At 42.6% G+C, this 20,249-nt stretch overlaps 1 protein-coding gene across 2 annotated transcripts in view; it reads left to right on the top strand.

The window, feature by feature from the left end:
• aff2 (AF4/FMR2 family, member 2) overlaps positions 1-20,249 on the top strand; it is a 207,938-nt gene that overhangs the window by 160,320 nt on the left and 27,369 nt on the right. For both annotated transcript variants that reach the window (XM_085287892.1, XM_085287896.1), the window contains exons 12-17: positions 3,148-3,253; positions 3,381-3,531; positions 3,681-3,896; positions 5,061-5,265; positions 11,397-12,473; positions 12,573-12,688. In XM_085287892.1, coding sequence (XP_085144018.1) covers positions 3,148-3,253; positions 3,381-3,531; positions 3,681-3,896; positions 5,061-5,265; positions 11,397-12,473; positions 12,573-12,688 — 1,871 coding nt within the window. The remainder of the gene's footprint in view (positions 1-3,147; positions 3,254-3,380; positions 3,532-3,680; positions 3,897-5,060; positions 5,266-11,396; positions 12,474-12,572; positions 12,689-20,249) is intronic.

Below are 20,249 nucleotides of genomic sequence, written 5' to 3' on the forward strand. Positions count from 1 at the left end.
ATTTAAAATTAAAGGAATTGAAATGTACATTGTGCCTTGGTTTAGTGTCTGGAAGAGAGTCCTGTCTCAGTCAATTATAGATGATGTGAGAGGGCGGGTGTGTGTGTTTAGGGCACGGATGGCTTGGGGATAGAAGCTCCTCTTGAGTCTCTCTGTCCTTGCCCGGAAGATGCGGAACCTTCTACCAGATTGCAGAAGTTGGAACAGTTTGTTGCCAGGATGGGACGGGTCCTTCAGTATCTGCGCTGCTCTAGTCCGGCATCTCCTGGTGTAGGTGTCCTGAAGCGGGGGGAGAGCAATCCTGCAGCAGCGTTCTGCTGTACGGATCACTCTCTGGAGAGCTTTTTGGTCCTTCACACAGCTGTTCCCAAACCACGATGTCATGTTCTGTGTGAGGATGCTCTCCACAGCGCCTGTATAGAAAATCCTGAGGATCTTTGGAGAGACCCTGAACTTCCTCAGTTGTCGTAGGTGATACAGGCGCTGCCTAGCCTTTTTGGTCTGGACCTGAATGTGGGCAGCCCATGTCAGGTCTGAGGAGATGTGGACACCAAGATACTTGAAGGACTGCACCCTCTCCACTGGAGCTCCATTGATGATAATGGGCTTGTAGTCTCTGTGCTGACTCCTTCTGAAGTCCACCAACAGCTCCTTGGTCTTGCTGACGTTCAGCTGGAGGTGATTGTCCTGGCACCACGATGCCAGATTCTTCACTTCATCCATGTAGGCCGCCTCATCGTTGTTGGAGATGGCACCCAACACCACTGTGTCGTCAGCAAACTTCACAATGGTGTTGGAGCCATGGGTGGCCACACAGTCTGAAGTGTAGAGGGAGTAGAGCAGTGGCGAGAGGACACATCCCTGAGGTGCTCCTGTGTTGATGGTGATGCTGTTGGAGAAGCACCTGCCCACCCTCACCACCTGAGTTCTGCCAGTGAGGAAGTCCAACACCCATGCACACAGACGGCTGTTAAGTCCCAGATCCCTCAGCTTTGTGAACAGTCTGCAGGGCACTATTGTGTTAAACGCTGAACTGTAATCAACAAACAGCATTCGCACATAGTTACCCTGTTTCTTGTCCACGTGGCTGAGAGTGGTGGATCTGTTGGATCTGTAGGCGAACTGCAGCGGATCTGTGGTGTCTGGGATGGAGGAGGAGATGATGTTCTTCAGCAGCCTCTCAAACACCTTCATTACTACCGAGGTCAGTGCAACTGGCCGGTAATCGTTCAGGGATGAGGGTTTGCTGTTCTTGGGCACAGGGATGATGGTGGATCTTCTGAAGCATGTGGGGACCACAGACTTCGCCAGGGACTCGTTGAAGATGTAAGTGAACACACCTGCTAGCTGGTCAGCACAGCAGCGCAGCAGATGGCCGGTGATGCCGTCTGGCCCCGCCGCTTTCCTTGTGTTCACTCTCCTCAAAGCCACTCGGACGTCATGCTCCGCGATGCTGGTCACCGGTCTCTCGCTGATGACGTCACTGTCCTCGGTAGTCAGGCGGTAGATAGCATTAGCCGCCTGGCTAACCTCGAAACGGGCGTAGAACTGATTCAGCTCGTTGGTGAATGCAGAGTCAGCGTTGATCAGCGCAATGTCCCTGGCTTTGTAGTCCGTAATGGTGTGTAGTCCGTGCCACATACTCCGTGTGTCGCCCTGGTGGAAGTGGGACTCCACACGTTCCCGGTACCGGCGTTTGGCATCTCTCACCGCATGCCGTATGAGGCCGCTTTGTAGGCGCTCATATCGCCAGTGGCGAGACCCGCGTTGTAGGGGGCGGTCCTGGCGTTTACTGCAGTGCGGATCGATCTGTCCATCCACGGTTTCTGGTTTGGGAATGTGGTGACTCTCGCAGTGGGGATAATCTCCTCCACTAGCATATTGACGAAGCATACTGCTACTTCCGTAAACTCGTTGATGTCGACTGCGCATGCTCTGAACATGTCCCAGTCTACGTCGTTGAATGCGTCCTGTAGCGTAGCTTCTGATTGGGCAGTCCACCGTTTTACCTCCCTCGTGGTCACGTCTTCCCTCCGTATGCTTTGTTTATACTGGGTGATGAGGAAGATGGCGTTGTGGTCAGACTTCCCAAAAGCTGGGTGTGAGACCGCTTTGTAGCCCTGCTTGTATGGCGTGTAGCAGTGATCCAAAATTCGATCCCCTCTCGTTGGACACAAGACATGCTGGTAAAAGTTTGGCATGACTTGTCTGAGGTTTGCTTTGTTAAAGTCTCCTGCTACAATGAGGGCTGCGCCCGGGTCCTTGTTTTGAAGCGAGCTCAGCACATCATGTAATTCGGACAAAGCCATACCTGTGTCCGCTTGGGGTGGGATGTAGACCGCTGTGGCGATGACCGAGTTGAACTCACGGGGCAGATAGAAAGGGCGGCACTTAATGCTCAGGAACTCCAGATGTGGCGAGCAGCCGCTGGAGAGAGTAGAAATGCTCCTGGCATCACAACACTTTCTGTTTACCATGAAACACACTCCCCCACCTTTGGTTTTGTTTGACTCTGCCGTTGTGTGGTTAGGTAGAGGATCAATAGGGGGTCCATTGTCCCTCTTGGGGGGACACTCCCACAGGGCTTAAATCTGCGACTCTCCAGTGTAAGGACGGAACTGAGTGAACAAGCCGTTCTCAGAAAACTTGGAGAATTATTCCTTAAGATTAATTTAAAAGTGGTAAGATAGAAAGCTAGGCTCCTTTTATATAAAGATAAAGAAATGAGGGGTCACTCGAGATTTTTACACAGTACTGTCAACAACGCACCAATACAAACACTGAGGCTGTGAATATCTTCAGCTCTGACAAATCTCTCCAATTTTATTTTCATTTTATAAGAGGCAGATCCCCTTTCACTGCTATTCTCCCGATTCACAGCTTCTCACTTTACTGTAAATCTTACTGTCTGTAAATTAAATGAACTCTCCCCACTCTGTCTTGTCAGTGCTCTGAAAGTCATAAAACTCCATCTGCAGAAAAAACAAATTACGACAATATTTATCGCATTATTTCAATGCCTCGACGCTGCTTGGGTTTATAGGCGTGTGCCGTGAAACACACTGGAAGAAACTGATGTAAAGAGACAAAGCAGTAAAAAAATCACAGCACAAACAAAATAAAAAGTTGTCTTTTTCCTCCTATTAGCCCGAGCCTCCGTCAACCAACAAGTGGCAGCTGGACAGCTGGTTGAATAAGGTCCAAGCTCAGACCAAACCCCTGGTTCCCCCACAACAAGAACATCATGGCACAGGTTGGTAGACATGGAAGGTTAAAGCCATTCTGTCCACGAAGAACTGCAGGATGTGCTAAATAGCCTAGATAAACATATCTTGGTTAGGTTACAATTACCTATTCTAGTCAAATGGTCCACTGCTTAGGCTCCATCAACCAGGGTCCAGAGACATTCTCCCCAGGCAATGAGGCACCGGGAGTGGGTACGGCTGCCAAAACTAAGCCCTGTGGATCGAGCAGTACGCCTGTTCCAGCTGCACCTACAGTGGAGCACAAGGACACGAGGGCAGCTTTCTGGTAGGTTTGTTTAGAATATTGCTAAAGTAGCTCTTCAAAATAGCATCTGCTGAATGAAAGACTGAATGAAAGACTAATTGTAGGTTGCAGCTGGCAAAAATGTGTCTTAACCATCTATATATGAAAAAAATGTGTTTTGTTTTCTTCAGCCCGGGCAGAGAGAAGGCAAAGGCCAAGCTGAGTCAGAAGGCCTCGGGGGAGGGCCAGAGGTCTAAGATGAGGCTGTCGCTGGGCCTGTTGTCGGGGCCCGAGGTCACGACCCCAAGGAGGAACACCACAGGGAAGAAACAGCCCAGACGGACAGAGAGGTCAAACAGCGTGGAGGATAATCAGAACCAGACATGGAACAGAGCAAACCAGCACAGGTAAGAAATAAAGGAAATGATGATTGTGTTTGCTTGTGTTTTACTTCTAATATAGTAGAAGCTTTGTTGGAGTAGTAATTGTTTGTTGTTGTTAACAACGTTTTTTCATTGTAGACACAGAAAAGTAGTTCTTCAAAATAGATATGTAACACTGGCAGGACAGATTCATATAAGATAAATATAGTGCTGTAAAATCCTCACCATAGCATATAGTCCCTCTAATGGCTGAATATAATATATATAATAATGTAATATAATATATAACCACTGAGTTCAGCTGGCATGCTCACATCTGTCACATCTGTTGTGATATACTGTAGTGGACATGGATATAATTTTTTGAAGTCATAGTATATATATATATATATATATGTATATGTATATATACATAAAACTGTCTTAAGCCGTATTGACCTACTCGAGCTGAGCACATTCTACACTACACTTTGTTACTATGTGGGCTGTGCCATAATGTACAAGGGCAGGGTTTGTGTGCATCTGACTATAGTGATATCTCTTTTAATCAATAAAATTGAGCCAGATATTTCCATCTTAGCTGTCTCTGTAAAGCAGCACATGAAGAAGACACTGGTGCACTTTCATCATTTCAACATAAGCCCGACAGTTTGAGATAAAAATCCACAGCAGCCTATATTCTGATGTGTAACTGGCTCTATAACTGATACAGTGCTTGCTATTGACTAAACTATTACAATTACTGTTAGGAACTTTACCACCTGCTTCACACTGCAGCTTAGAGCTAACAGAGGTTCCCGTGGATCACTGAGCTGTCTGGCACATGGCCACTGAAGACTGTCACTCCCTCTGAGCTGAACAGTGCTGAGACTGAGTAGAAGCCATGTCAGACTCTGTGCGCAGCTTGCCGTTGGCCTAATTAGGAAAAAAAATAACATTGATTGTTTTTCCTGTTTTTCATTTTCCTCTCCCTCAATCACCTCTTCCTTTTCTTCGTTCCATTTTAAGCTTCCTACGTCCAAGTTTGACTGAATGCATGCTGTTTTCAATTATTTCATGCTGTCACAAGACCAAGCAATGGCAAGCATTACCTTCTATTGTTTATCATGTAGCTTGGGCTTCACTGCCTTGCTCAAGGGTGAATCTAGTTCCAGTAGTGAGCCTTCCTCTTATTGTTTCTCCCATTAGCCCTGCAGCGAGGGAGAAGGACCTGTTGCCTCCCCCCTCCCTGGAGCATCAGAACCCCCCGAGGCCGCGTAGTAAACCTCCCGGTGGGAAAACAGCCCCAAGGAAAGAACCTCGCAGTGCTACCAACTCAAACACTAACACAGCCACTCCACCAGCAGCGCTACAGCAAACCCCACTGCCAGTACCTGCTGTCAGTGTAAACCAGGTTAGTTTTAGATGTGTGTGTGTGTGTGTGTGTGTACTGCAGGAAGGTTGCAGACATTTGGAATAGGGCTGAACACCAAGTACAGATGTATCAGACTGTACCCTATACTTATCGCTTTATGCAACTCTACAACAAATGTACTGACTCGTGGTTCCTTCCCTGAAAGGTTCCTGTTTGTAATCCAGTCTCAGCTGTGTGTGAATATATATGAATATATACAGCTATTGTATGCTCATTAATGGAAAAGGGAAATCAGTTTTTGTTAAATACATACACGTAATGCTACATATTTATATTAAAACACCACAAGATGAACACTTTGTTAGGTACATCTGTTGAACTGCTCACTGGGCAGCAACTCAGTGAAATTAGGCATACATGCTCTATACATGATCAAAGTGAGCATCAGATTGGAGAAGAAAGGTGATTGAAGTGACTTTGAAATGCATGGTTGTTGGTGCCAGATGGGCTGCTCGGCTGAGTGTTTCTGCTGATCTACTGAGATTTCAGAGAATGGTCTCAAAAAGGATTTAGAAAATATCGAGGACAACAGTAACTCAAATAACTGCTCGTTACAACATATGAATGTAGAAGAGCATCCCTGACACCGCAGCACAACACTGCAAACCTCGCAGCAGCAGAAGACCACACATGATGCCATTTCCTTCAGCTAAAAACAGCAAACTAAGGATATCATTTGCACAGACTCACTCAGATAGATGGTGGATGGTCAGGATGTCTCGTCAACAGTTCAGGCTGCTGGTGATGCAGTGGTGTGGAGGATATTTTCTTGGCACACATTGGGTACCAACAGCTGCAACCTTAGCAGGGCTGCAGCGACCCAAATATCACTGAAAAGCACAGAGACGCTGCTTTCAGGAAGCGTGGGAATTCTTTCAGTTTAGCAAAGGGTTTTAGAAAAACATCTGTGTGACGCCAGCGACAGGTTAGCCTCCCTGAGCATCTCTTTATGACCACAGTGCACCCATCTGCTGATGACTGCATGCAGCAGGATAATGTTCAATATCACAAAAGCTCAAACCGCTTTCTTCATGACAGTGAGCTCACTGTAGATCTACAGCAACTGTGTGATTCCTTAAAGAATTAGGGCAAAAGGGGCGTCCAACCCGGTACTAGCAGGGGGTACCTAATGACGTTGGTGGTAGTGTTACATTGTAACAGAGTGTTTTTAACTCAAGTGGAAGAACGGGAGGATTTAAATGGTTAAACAGCAACAAACATTCAAAATGCTAAAAGGAAATCATAAAAATGTTGACCTAATGTAACTTTAACGCTGCAGTGAGGCTGAACAGTAATAAGAAGCCCTAGAAAACGTGTAAACAAATAACGCTGATGATTTCCTTTTCAGATGTTTTCATGTTGGCTGATCTCTGTGATGCTGCTGTCTTTCGTCATTACTTGTTTTGCTTTGAGAACAAATTTCCCCTCCATTGTTCTGCTGTCAGGTTGTGGAAATTGTTCTCGTAAAACTCATCTGCTGACAAATTAGCAACTAACACGTTAGCAGCTGTCAGCGATGTTACAACAAGATTACACTGAGGAAAACTGCAGTAACCAGCAAACAGCAGCTCAGCTGTTACAGCCCACAGAGAAGACTTGAAGAAGTGACCCGGCAGCATGACGTGCCCGACTCTGACAACTGCCACCTCTGCGTCAGCAGCCGGAGCTACAGGCGCCCCGACAGCCCCTCAGAGCTCCAAACTTTAATTCGCTCACACAGTACTTAGAATTAATTTAACAACTAATTACTTAATGCCTAATTATCATCATGTTCTCTTTTGTTTTCATCAACTTCAGGGAAACAACATAAAAGTTCGAATACTTTTCCACATATCCCACTGCAAAGATTTACCCACAGTACTGAGCATGAACTGAAAGGGGACCTAATATTCTTATTTCAGAATAACCATCGTTTATTTTAGGCCAGACGTTAGTGAATCCTCTCAATTTACCAACTGTCGGAAGCAAGCCCTTTACAGCCTTGCTGTTTTCTGATTGGTTGCCCCACATATACACAACTTTTCATGGTAACACTTAATAATGGCGTCCACGACTAACGGGTCCCCTGTAATTAAATGGACTTTCAATGTATTTTACCTGAAATTAGATCATTATATTTACCTATAAACACTTAAAGGTAGATACACTAGAATAGGATAGAATTATATTGTAAGTAAATTCAAGTTTTCTGAAGGTAATTTTAAGTAATGCGTAAGTAATTTTAAGAATTGCATAACTTCATATATTTTATAGAAATAAAGCAACACAAAAATATATATAATGTAAGTTTAAGCAGTGTGCAGTGGTCATATTTGGAAAAACAAACATCTTACATCGTAAATTATTTTTTGGGACAGCGGTCGTACTGTGGAAGCTTACATTTTTAGCTCTTTATTTTTTTGCATCTTTATATCTTTATTTGATTTGTTGCTAATTCTGTTGTGTTCAATATTGTTTTTGATTATAAATAAAAGTCGATAAATTAAGTTAGACTTGGTTCCTCCATTACAAGGTCACACATGCCGGCCAGTTTTGATTTTCTCTACTTACAGTATCATTTGTGTCATCTTTGCTGTAAAACACATGAAGTGATGCTCTAAAATCAGTCCTCCACTACTTAAACTTCCTTACACAATTCCTTAAAATGACCTAAACACTACATACATTTACTTACAGTATAATTCTTTCTTTGTTTCCTGAGAAAGCTGACTCTTACCGACTTGTCCCAGTGTAGCTACATGTAAATATTTTACCTTGTAAGTTCAAAGTTTTCAATGTCATTTATTTACAGGTGAATTAATACGACGAAGCATTATGAAAAATATATATCACTGTTCATTTTGAGAATAAGGTCAAAATTTTGAGATTAAACTTGAAATATTATTTAAAGAATGAAGTCAACTTTATTCTCAAAATGAGCAATAATATTTCTTTTTTAATGGGGCCCTAATACTGGTTACTGTTACACTTCCACAGCAGTTGTGTGATGCTGCTGTGCTCACAGCCACAGCTGTGTGCCTGAAATGATTATATTTGGGTTATACTGTCTCATTCACATCTAACGGATCCAAAAGTTTAATAAAAATCTACACGTGAGCATTTCGGTCTGAAGTCTGAGATTTTGGCTCTCTTGTACGCACACAGATCAAAGCTAACGATGCTACAGTATATAATTAAATCCAACGGGCTGTCGTTATATTTCATGGTATACATACAGATGTGCCTCTCCTGTCAAGTGTACGCAGGTGAAAATGTCCTTGTTTTACTAAAGAGATATAACCTTTCTTAAATTACCTGAGAATGGAGATGAACGCTAACGTGTGCAATCGGTGCCATAAGTGCTGTTGCAACATTTGATCTTCTGCCTGTTTTAGTTGCGCAGAGCAGCTGGCAAGATGGCTAATGTCAACAGTGAGGAGAGGTGAACTATGGAGAAAACAGGCCAGAGGAGTTTTGTTCAAGAAAGGAAAAGCTTTTGCCGGCAGTGCAAATAAGCTCTGTGCAAGGGACAGTTTCCCCCTTTTTTCTATTTCAGCAAAACACTACATGGCATTTACTGAGAATGGATTTTGCAGATGGCAACACGCATTGGAAAGATTCCAGAGGGCTGCGTCTGCCAAGCGAGTGGGTTTATACTGACGACTGGGAACATTAGTGGTGTTTTCTTCTCTGCATCTGCCTCTGTAGTTGCTTTCTCGTGTTGCTGTTGCACACACATCGCTGCTCCTCGCTCGCCTTTGTTTCAGTTGAGGATAATTGATCAGTACATGTCTAAAATTAAGCATTCAACATCACAGGGTCAATTTTGATTGGGAACAAGACAAGGGCAGCGATGCAGGTGTAGCTACACAGCACTAAAAATGAAAATAAACTGAGTGGATTGTGGCTGCGTCTGCCAGCTGACACACCTTATTTACAGAAGAAGAAAGAAGGCTTGTCAGAAAGTTAAACTGATGATACACAAACAGCTAGAAGCCAGTTTTCGCTCGTATATATTTATATATACATTTATTTTCCTATTGTTAAAAAATAATCTAAAGAACAAAAACACTAATCAAACCTACAATAAGGCCAAAGCCCATATCCTTCACCTTTGTTATCCAAAAACATGGAATAGTTCGGCATGTCTGCTGCTGTAAATACTAACTACAACAGAAGACAGCCCACAACAAATTAACCATTTTAACCTGTTTAAGTAAAATTTGGTTAAAACGACTGTGCCCTGCGGTGCAGCTTCAGGCATAAACTGTGTAGATGTGACCTGTTTGCAAAGAGTTTGGTCTGTAGGAGATATAAACTAAGCTGAGGCTGAGATCCACAGACAGAGTAAAGGAGCCAGGTTAACCAGTCACTGTTTTTCTTTATCCATCTGTAAAAACAGAATATTACACACTCATATTTAGGTAAGAAAACAGGAGAAAAACTATTAAAATTTAATTGGAAGTTATTCTGTCCTTTCACATTATTTCCATTTCAAATGTAGACTGCTTACAGAGTGTAAGCTAATGACTTTGATGATTTCTGGATTTCCCCAATTTAAATCAAAATTTCACATTATTGTGTCATCGTGTACTGTATGATTCCAAGGATTAAAGAAAGGAGAAAATACTAAGTCTAATATCTACTAATACTAATGTTTATTCAGGTAACATCAGCATCATGTAACTAAAATCCATTTAACCAAACTGAAATTACAATGATGCTCCTGCTAGTAGATAAACAGAGTCTACAGGCAACAGTAAGGAAGCATCCACGTCCATGCTAGTGTCAGGTCATGCTAAATACAACATGTTTGTTTTGTAAATTATCACCATTAAATTAATAATAGCAGACTATGTAGCTGATGTACTAATGCAGCTTCAGGAGGCTATGTCCATCTTTTATATACAGTCTGTGAGAAAAACAGTAAGACAGTAAAGCTTTTCTGAACAATTTCTTCCTATTCTTCATGGATTTTAGATGCACTTGAATATGAAGCCACATATTTTAAAAACTTAAAAGAATTAATGATAATGCTATCAAGACTGAATATCACTGTTACCATCAAAGAGGATATTTCTTTAGTGGACACTCAATGATCTGCTATGTGAGTCACGACTCTAGAAACCTAAAGCTTCATGATGTTCATCTTCCAGACCACTTTATATACATCGCTCCCCGGAAGAGCCGTTCTGTCCCTTGCTGGTAATGCCTCCACAATGAGTGTTGGAGCTCTTTCACTATGTCAAAATGGTGATGCTTCAATCTGATTTTTCATTTTGGGGGAAGTGAAAAAAGTCGCAGGGTGCCAAATCATGTAAGTAGTGTGGTAGGAAGTGAATATTGTGTTTGCACAGCTAAAAAAAAGAAAAAAAAAAGTTCTGCGCCTCACCCTGGAAGACAAATTAACTGTGCACAAAGATGAAGAGAACGACGACGTGCTCCTATCAAATCTCTTTGGCTGAGAACTGTGCTCATCAAACACATTATTCCGTGTGAAATTTGGGACATTGAGAAGTTTTCTCTCTGGTCAAGTCTGAGGACCGCTAAGTGAAGGTGGTCAGGACACGGCTCCCAGGAAGCTCAGGAAAAATTCCTGCTTTACCAGAAGCAATCCAGAAGTGCATCGAAACGGGATCTTTAAAGAGAAAACTGGAAAAATTTCTATAATAAAGATGCACTTGTTTATGAAACTGTGCCCTCGCATCTTAGAAAGAACTCAACTAAGAAATGTGAGATGCATCTTTTAATTTGCATGTGACAAACAGACCGCCTGCGCTCAACTGTGTGACTTGTGTGCAGCGAATATCAGTGACATTCAAAACGAGACAGTCAAACATGTTTCTTTTTGCTTCACAGATTAGTGGAACAAGCTGGCAACTCGTGCTGCCTAATTTGCATGATATTATCACATTCAGTAATGTGCTGTATGTGCTTTGCTTTTGATTATAACGTTTGTCTACACCAGGTTTTTTTCTTCGTCGGGGTTTAAAAGTGCATTAGTGGACGGGGTATAAGAGATGGCTAAAGATCAGAAGCTTCCTTTGTGTGTGTTATATGTGCCGTTTTTTCTTGACTTGTATCTTGTATTTTGTTGCTCCTTTTCATACATTTACATATATTTTCATCAGGACAAGCGGAAACACAGAGGTCCCAGCACCAGGATCACACCCAAGTCCAGAGAATTCATCGAAACAGATTCCTCCTCCTCTTCGTCAGAATGCCAGTCGGATACGGAGGAAGCCATCAAAATCCCAGCTTTGCCGCCACAGACGACACGCTCTGCAATTAACACGCAGACTCTGTCCAACGCACACATGCACGCGCCTCTTCTCCCATGCCTTGGCTCTGCTGGCGGTGTGGGGAGTCTGGGAACATTTGGAGGGAAGGGACTTCGAGTCAAAGATGGTAGCAACGTGCCCACTAACGGTAGCAGCAGCAGTAGTAACGGTAGCATCGGCAGCAGTAGTAACGGCAGCAGTGGTAGCTGTAACTCCCTGAGCATTAGCAACATAAGTGGTTCATTTGGCACCTCTGTTCCCGATCCTGGAGGGTTAGGAGGGCAAAGCAAAGACCTGGAGCCCATGTCACCGCCTTCCAATCTGGGACACGAGGTGCCTCTCTCACCCTTGAGGGAATACCATGAGATCCAGAGTTTATGGGTAAAAATTGACCTGAGTCTGCTCAGCAGGGTGCCCGGCCAGGCCGCGGGGGAAAGATCAAGGGTGGGAATTTCAGAAAGGGATGGGAGTGAGGGGAGAGACAGAGAGAGACAAGGGGAGAGGGAGAGGATAGGTGTGGCAGAGAGGGAGAGACAGAAGCAGGAAGACAGAGAGTGGCCGGGGCTCAGAGAGAGACAGAAGCTGATGAAAGGGGAGAGACAGGAGGAAGAAAATGAGCGATTAGTGCAGGACAGAGAGAGGCAAGGTGAGCGAGAGCGATTAACAGAGAGAGAGAGGCCGATGGACAGAGAGGACAGGGAAAGATTCGGACTCGGGGAGAGAGAGAGGACGGCAGTGAGGGACAGAGAAAAGATGTGCCAGGGTCTGGGGGTCCCGGACAACAACCCCGTGCAAGAGCAGACTAATCCCAGGCTGGCTGGGAGGACGGAGAGAGCAGAGAACGGAGGCAAACACAGAAGGCAGGCGGCTGCAAACATGGTGGTTCCACCCGAGAAACACGCAAGCAAGAGCAAGAGGAAACACAAGGTGTGAAGCAGTGTTTGTTCACATATACCGCCTTAACTGTTCTGCTGGCTGTTTACTTCACTCCTTCACATCTGTGAATTCTGGTTTCTCTGTTCCTAGTCGGACCACGGAGACTCATCAGTGAACTGCAATAAGAAGCTGCGATTGGACAAAGACTGTCTGCTCCTCCCACCCTGCATCTCTCCAATACACAACCATAAGAGCAGCACAGCAGAGTAAGCATTAACAGTGCACACGAGCCACCCGGCAGATTAGCTCTGGGAAAGGACTCAGCGGGATGAGGAAGAGATTGTACTGTAATGAAAGCCCGAAACACTACATAGATCAAGTTTTGGCATCACTCCCTCATTATCAACGAGCCAGATGTCCAAGGGGTTTTTCACTAATTGTGCTGATACCAGTCCACAAACAGTAGCATCGATAGATCAGAATGCAGCACAGCCTGAAGACATGTTGTGCAAGGTGTCATCCTATTGTGCTGCTTCTTATTTTCTGTCATACATACATTGGTACAATGGTGGATGCCAGCGTAAACGTGGCCAAAGTGTCGAGTGATGAGATTAACGTATGTGCGAGTAGCTCTGAACCCTCTGTTCCTCTAGTTCTACTGGACTTTACTTACACCTGGTTATGATGTGGTCATCTCTGGCCCCGCCCACCTACTGTTCAGTGCTTCTGTTTACAAACGACAGCCAACCAAAAGAAGGTGGTGGATGAACCGAGAGGCTGAACAAAAGTCATCTGTGAATCATGCAAATCTGATCTATTAGGAGTCCGATCACTTTTTTAAAGGCAGATCTACCATCGGTTAGAGCTGTTCACACGTCCTCAGTCAATGTAGTAAAACCTGGCCAACAAAAAAACTTTTTTCTGCACTTAAAAAATGAAAAATGAAATACATAAGAGTCCTGCCGGAGGGCACGAGGTGCTCTCCTTTGTCATAGATTAGAGGTATTCCAGACAAACAGACTGATGCAAGATCACAAAGTGCTTTAAAGAACTATATTTGGTTCCTTAAATGGACTTAATTCTCCCAGCCAATCAGGTCATGTGACAGATAGTGATGCTATTGCATTTGACCAATCAGTAATGGCTTGGAGCATTTCCAACATCAGCGTTTTTTCAGGGAAATCAGGTTTTTCACCCAAACTGCCAAACTTATTGTAACATCAAAACTAGCTTTGGCAGGCCGATAAAACCCAGACATCATATATATCAAGAGTTGTTCTAAATGTTGAAACAGGTGTTGTTTGTCTTTGGTTTCTAAAAATTGGGGCCATAATATGAAGGCACCATATTTATTCATATACCCTGCTCATGTAAAACTAGTGATGGTAACTCCAGTTTTAGACATGCACCAGATATGTCTAGTGAGCAGCGATGAAAAAAACAATACTCTATCATAAATGTAGTAAAACGGTAGTCAGTTTTATATTAATTGTTGCCCCAACTCCATATAACACTATATGGTGATCCAGTGAGAAATCTAACTCATTAATGTGAAACCATATATGATAACTTCATTGACCTTGACTTGCAACATGGATATCAGCTCATAGTGACATCATACAGAGCCAACAGGGGTAAAAAGTGTCTGAAACCAAAAGTTCAGGTCATTGCAAATACCCTTTCCAGAGCAGGTGAGGAAAAAAATAAAGAACCGTACTGTATGATGAAAAACAGTCAATGAAGCCTCGTTTCATTAGTAAATTATGTCTCAATCATCCCAAGAAACCTGTGAATGAAAATTTTAGATACTCTATTAAAATGAGTTAAGAAATTCCAGAAAAGGCTCAGCTTTCCCTCCACTGATTCATCCTTCCCTGAATCCCTGCTATGCTCCTCATCCTCATGTGACTGTCATAGACACTAGTAGAGGTAATCAGGCAACTTTACTAGAGACTGGGTATTTTTTAGGAAGGATTAAAAATTTGAATGTCGCGACGGAGCCACTAGACAGGCGAGCTCAATTCACACGGTGACGCGGGAATGACAAACCATGAATCTCTGCTTTCCGTGTGAATTATTTAAAAACAGCCTAAGTGGGCTGTCGCTATAAATAAGCCTCAACGTGACAGCTACAGAGGAAATATTTTTATAGCATCTCGGCTTTATCGAAGCATGCACGGCAGCGAGAGGTGGCAGAGAAAAGAGGGAGTGACCTGGAGTTGAACCTGTGACACTGGCGTAGTTGTCACATCCCGTTTATCATCTGGGAGGCTTTTTACGGAAACTCTGAATTGGCTGATGTGATCATCTGCCTCAGATCCAGTTGGCAGTTTCCTGTGACTTTTGACAGTTATCATCCCACCTGTTTTAATCAGCTGGGTCATATTTTGATAGCAGATAATCAGCGATGACCACATGTGACTGAGATTTGACCCCAGAACAGCACAGAAATCACATTTAGTCTTGGTCAGCAAGTCACTGGATCCACATTGGCCCAGTTGTGGTCCATATAATACATTATTTTTACTGCAAGAGAAACAACAACACAAACACTGGGTCAGAACAGCCTTCTGGTGCTGAGTAAGGCAGGCTGAGCTCTGAGGGGAATCCTAAGTTCAGTGAAATAAAGTTTAACAGAACCAGGTTTTCTTTGGGTTGGCCAGTTTGACCCAAGTAAGACTTTACAGCTATCGCAGTGCTGGTTATCAGCTTTCTACGGTGGCCCTGAGAGGCCAAACGGACTGCAACTTCAGAAAACACTTGCAAAAAGAAAAATGCTGCAAAAAGAAAAACGCTGCAAAAAGAAAAACGCTGCAAAAGCACACACATAACACAACAGAAATGTTTCTGGGGAGACAATAACTGGACGGACCAGTTGCATGAACTAAAACATGTATGTATGGCTGTATCCCAATTCAGGGACTGTTTCCCAATTCAGGGTCTGCAGCCTTAAAGTACGCAGCCTTAACGGTCCTCAAGGGCCGTGTACTCAAAGACCGCTGAGGCCGGAAGTGCGAGGCTTGTAGGCTTGTGAGATGGGACGGTCTAGCCTCCGTCACGCTGCCCAGGTTGCCTAGCAACCATGATACTAACAGCTGGAAACGTTTCATACAGCTTTGTTTGACAGAAATGAAGGAGAACATATTTTGTACATTTGTTTCTACATGAGCTTTGTGTGATTTGATAAGTATCTGAGGCTGAGACCACAGGGCTGTAAAACATGATTGTTGGGCTTCATTTCTGTACTGAACAGTCATTTAAGATTAACTAGTAAATAACAATTAGCTAATGTTGTTCATGAGACTAAAGTCATCTCACTTTGGTAATGTGAATATAATATGGCCAATATTATATTAATCATTATTAGTTATTACAGCACTGAACATGAACTCTGTGTCATTCAATGAGCTTCAGTAAAGATTCAAGTTGCATTTATTTATATTTCCTATCACCTTAAATATCACCTTCACTTAAAGACAAGTATCTTTGACAGTGTATATATAGATGTATTATATATGAGACAAATATTGTTCTTTTAATATGTTGGCATTACTAAATTTGGCTCATATGTGTAAAAAGAAAATGTACGAGCTGTGATAACTGTTTCTGATAGAATGAAGAGTAGACTGATATATTAAATATTCCTTTATTGGGTGAGAAAATCAGACCATGTCATAACTGCTTTAAGTCACACAGAATAGATATCAGAGCCTTAAACAGGCTGACTTCTGCTAAATGGGTCAAACTGGGCAGAAAGTATACAAACACATAACATCCTTATAGAATATGATGTAACACTATAGATCAACTTACCTCAGAATATATAAAGCATATAAACAATTACAGCAATATGATGCAACAAACACAGCAGTGCTACTGATCCAAAATACTCAAAGCTTCATAGAACTGAAACAAACATTTATTTTTAGCTCCATTCTGCTGCTGATACATACTTTAGGTTTCTGAACATTAAACTTGTTGCTGCCTTTCATAGTGTGTAACTTGAAGGCCCTGAGTACTTTCTCCCACACTGAAAACACTGGGATGATCAAATTATTTGAACATTACCTAATAAGACTGATTCAGGACAGACAATTAGTTATTCTAAACTTTTCTAGCAGTCCTTCACAAACAGGGAACAGTCTGTCTATTCTCTCCATCTGTCAGCTGCTGCTGGCTCTTCCTCCTCCTCTTCCTCACACACTGTTGAGTTTGTCCTGGTGGATCATCAGGGGTGCAAAGCCTCACAGATGATGTGCAGCAGTGGGTCCCTCAGTCTGTCCTCACTCTGGACACTTGCAGTTGTCACGCATGGAAATCAAATGTGTGATAAGCTGCAGGATTCAAACACAAGTGTGACTTATAAACACATGTTCATACTTTTATTCCACAATCAGAGAGAAAGAAACAGAGAGAGAGTGCAGGACAGACAGACAGGTGACAGTCTCAGGTGTGTACACTGTTACACAACAGCACAAGAGAAGGAGGATTTAGTGTTTGTGTTATTATTATCGAACGGCATATATTTTAAAGTAAAGGCTAAAACAAAGTAAATGCTGAAAGTACAAACATCGCTAATGTCACATAACTTTGCCGACATGTGGCCAACAGTAATGTTTTAATGTTATTCATTATTAAACATTTGCACATAAATAAGTGACTAGGGATGGGTATCGTTTAGGTTTTATCCGATACCGGTGCCAAACCGGTACTTTTGAAACGGTGCCGGTGCTCAAACGGTGCTCAAACCGGTGCTTAAAGAATGGAGAACACAAAATTGGTCCAAAAACCTCTCATGTTCAGCTGTTTTTTGTAAAAATATAACAATGTTAGCCTTTTCTGCAGCTATGGGGCATATATGGTATCACTCTTGGCTGGAAGCAGTGCTTAAACAATGGAAAAAACACAAACTTTGTCCTAAACCTCTCATGTTTAACTGTTTTCCACTTTTTCTTTGGTCATTTTAGCCTTTTTAGCCAGGGTGAAGGGAGTATCTGCCATCAAACAAGAAGACAGCCGCATGTAGCTATGATGATGTTTGCTAGTTCACCTTACATGCATTAATGTAATAACGTGGTTAGCCTACTCAACGTAAATTAGCTACCCACGCAGAGAAGAACGGCTGCTGCCACCATCATCCGTCATCATTTCTGCTACACTGGCAGGGCTAGGGGCCAGGACTCTCCTCTTCGTGTTTTTGGGGGATGTTGCATAACAGGCAACCCACCCGCAGTAGATGTGCTCGGTGTGAGGTCTCGCAGCAAGCTATCAAATACGGCGCATTTCTGGGCTTTTAAAAAATACGCTATGCGTCGCCAGGTGTTTCATCGGATTCGAGGTGTTACCTCCTTTGACAGTATCACAGTATCAGCTTAAAGCACTTGTTGCAGGCTGCTGAGTTTGCATATTTTGCTATGAAGTAAAGCCAGACTTTTGACCGCTTCGCCTTGGGCATTTTTAATCTGTAGCTCTGCTCTAACAGAACGTACGTACCTGGCCCCGCCTACTATCCTCGGAAACGTAAAATGATTGGCTAGAATCTAAAGTGTATCACAGCTCAGGGGAAAAAAGCACCGAAATAAAGCACCGAAATGTGCGCTGCTTTTCGGTCTGGTTACTACCGTTTATGTCAGAACCGGTGCCATCATGGCACCGGACACCGGTACCCATCCCTATAAGTGACATAATATTCAGAACTTACTTTTGAAAGTTTACTCTTTGTGTTGTGTGTGCTTTTGCAGCATTTTTCTCTTTGCAAGTGTTTTTCTTTTTGCAGCATTTTTCTTTTTGCAAGTGTTTTTCTTTTTGCAGCATTTTCCCTTTTGCAAGTGTTTTCTGAAGTTGCAGTCCGTTTGGCCTCTCAGGGCCACCGTAGCTTTCTTTTAAACCGGGCTTCCTGCATCATGCCGCACCTGTCGTGCAACTTCTGCAAAAAATGATCCCTATGAAGGCCCCCTACTGCAATTAGACACATATCAGATGCTCTTAAAGATAAAAAGGTGATTAAAAATCTGTAAAGAATCTAAAAATATAACAGAAAAATTGCAAACAGTTGCAAATAAGACAAGAAATTAATGCTGCAGAAAATCGTTAATCTGGTGATTTAGCGTACAGGGTGGTAAAATACATTTTTTAATTCCAGTTAATTATTTTATGGCTGAGTTGCTCCCAGTGCTGCTTTATTTCTGACAGCTGCACATTAGAGCTCTGAAACTTTAAACTGAATACATTTAAACATTAAAGGTTAACATCCCAGAACCTAATAAAGGACGCCTTGAAATTACTTTAGTTTGTTGGCAGATCAAAGTGAAATTAATTTTTTGATTGAACTGATATTCTTGGTGTGTGTTCTGTGTTCCAGTAGCTGCAGTTCCATCAGTGTGAAAGAGGATTAGCAGCAGATTAGAATCAAGTATAACATTTAAACATTTTCTGTATTAATGCATGTACATCCTTGTGTCATTGTGACACACACTTCATTCAGTGGTTTTAGTCAGGTAGGGCTTAACAACTTGGACATATAAAACCTATTCCCTCAGCAGAAAATCTATATTGCACTTAAAACTTTCAATAATAGGCTCAGTGAAAACACGGCGCTCACAGTCAATTTTAAACAACCAATTCCTGACTCCCAGCCAGGTTATGTGTTCAGCATAAGTTACCGTGGTGGTTTAGCCATGTTTAGGGAAAAAAAGTTTCTTACCATGAGGAATGTATTTTAATAGCCTCTTGGATTATTAGTGAGGCTCCGATCTGAATTTTTGTGGATGCACCCGCACAAACTTCAGTAAAACTTTTAATCAACATCATTTTCTGTTTGATCCTGACTGATCCCGTCTCAGTTTTATGGGTAATTTATCTTAAGTTACTCATGAAGTGTTTTTGTCACTTTATGCTGTTGTTAGTGTGTCAGAAGCTTTGAGAGAAGACTTCTGGAAACAGCTGGAAGCAACCAGATGAATTTACCTTCTGTGAACATTTCATCTGTAATCTGACCCGTCACAGACTTTTATCTGCATAGGTGCTCTACAGTCAACTTGTACTTTCTGTAAATATTTCAGTCTGTTTTAGATGTAGAATTACAGAACGAAGTAAAATCTCAGAATATACAAAAGATGTTTAGTGATTTTGAAGAAGTTCTTGTCACAACTAAAGAAAAGTGGGATTGGCACCTACAGGAACTGCAGCTTTTGCTAGTTCTGTATCGGCTTCATTTTTCAGTTCCAGAAATCGCCCCTTGGTGTAACAGCATGTCATACTGAAAGTAATACATACCGTATTTTCTGCACTATAAGGTACACTTAAAATCCTTTAATTTTCTCAAAAATCGACAGTGCACCTTATAATCCAGTGTGCCTTATGTATGAATTCTGGTTGTGCTCACTGACCTCGAACCGATTTGATGTGCTACACGGCGCTCAAAACTCTTTAAAAAATGTTTTAGTACGACTTTGGTACGCTACGAAGTCGCACCACTTGATGGATTGTTGGAGCATTACGGCTGCCGTAGTCAGGAGCCTCGTGGAGTAATCTGGGTCCTAAACTCTGTCTAGTTCAGGTCCCAAAGTCAAACAAACACTGCGGCATCACTGAGAGTTAAAAACTGTCTAAGTTCTTTCATCTTTAATAAAATGATGAGCGTTGCTGCTTAACCAGGTGAAACAATTAAGTTTAACATCCAGGCATCCATGAAAACAGAATTTATTACATTTAACCGAGTTAGAAGTTAGCAGGAAGTTAGCTCGCTAGCTTCCACCTAAACATGATATACTGTAGCATGTTCTGACTGAGAGATTTCTGAAAGAATTCAAAAGTACAGCTCTGCTA

The sequence above is a fragment of the Mchenga conophoros genome, linkage group LG2, assembly GCF_057382185.1.
Source record: "Mchenga conophoros isolate Kocher_MC1m ecotype Shallow Benthic linkage group LG2, M_conophoros_male_GT1.1, whole genome shotgun sequence".
Lineage (NCBI taxonomy): Eukaryota > Metazoa > Chordata > Actinopteri > Cichliformes > Cichlidae > Mchenga > Mchenga conophoros.